The 5,235-nt window shown below is 40.8% G+C and overlaps 1 protein-coding gene across 1 annotated transcript in view; it reads right to left on the bottom strand.

Moving 5' to 3' along the window:
- The window catches only part of GPA33 (glycoprotein A33 (transmembrane)), a 59,945-nt gene that overhangs the window by 35,594 nt on the left and 19,116 nt on the right, over window positions 1-5,235 (bottom strand). The window contains exon 2 of the mRNA XM_006876001.1: window positions 1,619-1,773. Within this exon, the coding sequence (XP_006876063.1) occupies window positions 1,619-1,773 (155 nt within the window). The remainder of the gene's footprint in view (window positions 1-1,618; window positions 1,774-5,235) is intronic.

Raw genomic sequence — 5,235 nt, forward strand, 5'->3', positions numbered from 1 at the left:
TACCCCTCAAAATAAAGGTGACATGATTCGGCCTTCCCTGAAGAGGTGTATCTAAGGTATGGCAGATATGACACACCTTATTTGGTACCACTTGAAGGGGGTGCCACTGAGCAGTTTCTATTAACCCAGTACTGCTCAGCATTCTTCTTCAAGCATGGCACACATCCAGAGGCATACAGCAGGGTGGGTCAGAGGGGGCAGTTTCCCCTGGGATCAGGTCTAAGGGGGCACCAGGCAAGGCCCATAATGACATTCTAAGGGGCCACAAGTATGAAAGGCACCTGACTGAGGCAACAGGACAAGTTTTTTGGCGGGGGAGGGGAGAGGGGAAGTTCTGCTGCCACATGGCTACAATCAACATCTATTCATCTCAAACTTGGCACTTATTACCCTTGATAAACCCCTACAGGGGTACAATTTCAATAATTACTATTGGTGCAATTTTTCATAGATAAGCCTCTACTTTCCTGGGTCCAGCATTTATTAATGCAAGAAATTTCTGCTCTTTCCTTATCCACCCCAGCCTCCTGGCTACTAATGTGTATACATATATATATATATATGTATATGTATATGTATATGTATATGTATATTATCCAAAACAAAAATAAAATCCAGAGGGAATAGAAGCAATAGATGCATATACCTATGTATATGCATCTATTACTCCTATTCCCACTGTTGTTGTTGGTTTGCTTTTTTTTTGGATGTACACAAAAACACTTAGGAATATATAATCATTTAAATACCCAAAGGTCATATTCTACAAGCCTGCCTCCTGGCTGCCAGCATATAGCCTTTCTCTTTCCATGAGTCTAGAATCCTCAGCTGCCCTCTCTCTCCATGTTCTCATCTTTGCATCTCTGATGTTGCTGCTTCTCTGGATAGGGTCCCACATTCCACTTGTGCTCTTCTCCCTTGATGGTTTTGGGTCCTCTGTTCCTAGACTGTGAGATTAACTACTTCCCCATTTTTGTTACAAAGCTTCTACCTTCACAGTTGTGACAGTCACAATTAGTCATGATAACAATTATTCACTATTGAATCATAAGAATCTTATCCCCATCGCTTTTCACCAGACCATCTAGATAAGATGAAAACTATTCAGGGGGGATTCTACCTTTCCCCCCACACACTCTTAAACTCCCTCTTGAAACCTTGTAAGCCAGTCACTTTATGCCTTTATAGCCCCTCCCCCCCATTTTAGGTAGCCAATGTATAAGTTGCCCGTCTCTATCAACCCTGTATATAGAAGGAATAGGATTGATACTTGATGCGAAGACTCCTTCCCTCTCAGTTGGTATTTTGAGCCACTACATCCATAAGTATAGGTCAAGTTCATCAAATTGCTGGCTACTAATATTAGTTGGAAACTTCTGTAGTGTTTTTCCAAAATGTAATGTTGTTAGTTGCTATCAAATAGAGACCCTGACTCATGGTGAATCATAGCGTTTTCAAGAGTGACAGACCATGTCTTTCAAGGTGCCTCTGGGTGGTTCAAACCACCAACCTTCTGTAGTTAAGTGCTTGACTGTTTGCACCAACCAGGGATTCCCCAAGAGATAGGTAATAGATAATAATAATTCCCCAAATGCTTCAAATTATTAAGGATCCTTACCGAATGACTTTTTAGCAGCTTATCCCACTGGATAACTCCATTTCGGTCAGAGGTAGAAGTTTGGTAGGTGCATGGGAGTGTGACACTCTTTCCCCGGGCAGCCCGAAGAGCATTCTCGGGTGTTTCCACAGTGATGGCATTGACAGTTACCCAGACTGGGGAGAAAGCAAGAAGTGGTGGGAAGAAGTAAATGACAAGGTCATATCTGAGTACCTAAGGAACCCTATGGAATGCCTAGAGACGTGTTTGTTCGTCCAAACACTGCCACATATCATGTGCTACAACAGTGATGATGGCCACGGCATACCAAATGTTCTCCTCCAAGACAGAGGAAGACACACATGGGTACCTTGGTTCTCCACTCCCCTTCCCTCAGCATCACAAAAGACATCTATGGGTATCATATAGTAGCTTAGAGCTTGACTTCATACTTCTTACCAGTTTCAGCCTCATCTATTTCATCTGTAAAATAGGAACACGAATACTTACCTCCTCAGAGTTGTTGGAAGAATTAAATAATATGTGTACAATGCTTTGTTTATTGCCTGGCACATTGAAAGCTATCAATAAATATCATTGGCTATCAGATACACGATGATGATGATTTATTTAACAAACATTTATGGAGCACTTACTGTGTGGTGAGAAGTTCGGTGAATCATTTTAGATCAAAATAATATTATTTCTTTGGTTATTTATTTCCAGGGTGGGTTGTTTTATATAACATCATCAGAAAAAGTCTCTCTGTTAAAGGTACATTTAAATAGAGACCTGATAAAGGTAAGAAAAACAGTTTATCCCATGTATTTCATCCCACATACTCTTCTTATAAGGAGCTTTGGTAGCGTAGTGGTTACGAATCGGGCTGCAAACCTTAAGGTCAGCAGTTCGAAACTACCAGCCGCTCCACGGGAGAAAGATGAGGCTTTCTACTCCCGAAAGGAATTACACCCTCGGAAAACCTGTACAGGGTCGCTATGGGTCGGAACCGACTCGACGGCACTTAACAACAACAACAACAACTCTTCTTATAATGTGGCATTGATGCTTTTCCATCAAGAGGTGGGGTCTATGTTCCCTCCCCTTGAATCTGGGCCAGTGAATACAGTATCCATGGTACTGTGTGACTTCTGAGGTAACTCATATTAGAGCTGTAGCTTTCTCTTGGTCTTCTTGAGAGGTGTACCCTGAGAATCCAATCAACATTCTGGAAGGAAGCTAACCAGCCACATGGAAAGAACAAGTACAAAATATGTAACTTCATTGTTTTGTTTTAACTAAGTTTAGGAGTAGTTAAGTCCTGGTGTGGTGCTGTAGGAGAAGCACTGGACTGCAAGGTCATTTGAACCTCAAGGTTCAAACTCACCAGCTCTTTCTTGTAAACCCTATGTTGTTGATGTTAAGTACCGCCGAGTTGGTTCCAACCTATAACGACCCTAGCGACCCTGTACAGGGTTTCCGAGGCTATAAGTCTTTATGGGAGCAAAAAGCCTCATCTTTCTCCCTCGGAGTGGCTGGTAGTTTTGAACTGCTGACCTTAAAGTTCACAGCCTGATTCATAACTACTACACTAACAGAGCTTCTGTTGGAAACCTTGTACAGTGTTGCTATTAGTAACTGACTCAGTGGCACTTAACAACACCAAGAAGCAGTAGGAGTCCTGGTGTCCCACTGTAGGATAAGCAATTGACTACTAATCACTTTACAACAAAAATAACATGTAGCAATAGATAAGAAAAACAGATAAGAAATAGATAAGGAAACCATGTGGAATCTAGATACCACAGCTTGCAAATGGTGGAGCTGAGATTTAAAGGTAGCCTGTAAGGCGCAATGCCTAGTTGGAAATTCTGTCTGATAGAGGTGGTCCTGCGAAGGGTAGGGCAGCTCTCCACACTGGCACAGCAAAGTGTCAACTTTTGCTTGAGTGGGGTGGGGTGGGGCTGTCTTGGATCCCAGAAAAATTCATTTCCTATCTTGTTGTTTTGTTCACATCATACCTCTCAGCCCTGCCACAGAAACTGTGACATGCTTTCTTCAACCCATCCACAAGAATTTAATATGAGTCTGCTGTGTAGAACCAGTCCCCTGATCTAGTCTGGATGATGAAGTACATACTTATCATTGTAGCTTCCTACCTTGGCAGGGTTTACTGGCCTAGACTGGACTTACACACACAGTTAAGTGCTCTTAATTGAGCTTGCAGTAAAATATATGCTCAAGAAAAAGAAATTAACATGGAATTTATGTAGGAAAAGAACTAGAGATGGCATAATGGTTAGTTTTATGTCAGCTGGCTAGGTTATGGTTCCCAGTGGTTTGGTAAATCACTAGCCTAGTTGATCTTATAAGAAGTTACGTGTTTCCAACAACAAGTGGGAAAATTAAACTCCAACTTTATATGGAAAGCAAAGAAGCCCCCGCTGGCTAAAGCAATACTGAAGAAGAACAAAGTAGGAGGCCTCACACTTCTCAATCTCAATGGCAGATACATGAACCAATGGAATAGAATGGAGAGCCCAGAGGTAAGTAAATTCATCCATCTACAGGCAGCTGATCTTTAACAAAGGGTCCGTTCAATGAGGAAGAAGTTGTTTAACAAGTGGTTAAAGAACTGGTTTTCTAGTTGCAGAAAAATGAAACGAGATTCATCCTCACACCATACCCAAAAATTAACTCAAAGTGTATGGAAAGTCTAAATGTTAAAGCTAAAACTATAAAGTTCTTGGAAGATAATATAGGGACAAAATAAGGGAACCTAGGATTTGGGGCACAAATAGCCTATCAAACACAACTAAAAATGTATGAGCTACGGAAGAGAAATGAGATAACTGGGACCTCCTAAAAATTAAATACTTATACTCATCAAAAGACTTTACCAAAAGAGTAATAAGAGAACTCACATTCTGGAAGAAAAATGTTTAGCAATGACATGTCTGACAAAGATCTAATCTCTAAAATATATAGAAAATTTCAACAACTTAACAACAAAAAGCCAAACAATCCAATAAAAAGTTTAAGCAAAGGACATGAACATGAACTACTAAAGAGGACAGTCAGGAGGTCAACAAATACATGAGAAGATGCTTGTGACCATTAACCATTGGAGAGATGCAAACCCAATCTACAATGAGATACCACATCACCCCTGAAAAATTATAATGGTCACAAAGCAGAAAACGACAAATGCAGGTGAGGGTGTGTGGAAATAGGAACTCTTATACACTACTGGTGAGATTGTAAAATGGTACAGCCACTATAGAAAATGGTATGACAAAGATAGAAATACTTTATGAGCCAACAAGCCCACTCATAAGTATATATGTAATTAACATAAAAGCAGTGACACAAATAGGTATATGACTATTATAGAAGTGAACGAACTCCTATGTTCATTGCAGCATTATTCACAATAGCAAAAAGGTAGAGACAACCTAAGTGCCTATCACTGGGTGGATGAATAAACAAATTGTGGTACGCACATGGTTACAAATTGGGCTGCTAACCTCACGGTCATTATTTCAAAACCACCAGCTGTTCTGTGGGAGAAAGATGAGGCTTTCTGCTCCCATAAAGATTTACAGCCTCGGAAACCCTGTACAGGGTTGCTATGAGTC

This window comes from Chrysochloris asiatica, unplaced genomic scaffold (assembly GCF_000296735.1).
Source record: "Chrysochloris asiatica unplaced genomic scaffold, ChrAsi1.0 scaffold00349, whole genome shotgun sequence".
Taxonomy (NCBI): domain Eukaryota; kingdom Metazoa; phylum Chordata; class Mammalia; order Afrosoricida; family Chrysochloridae; genus Chrysochloris; species Chrysochloris asiatica.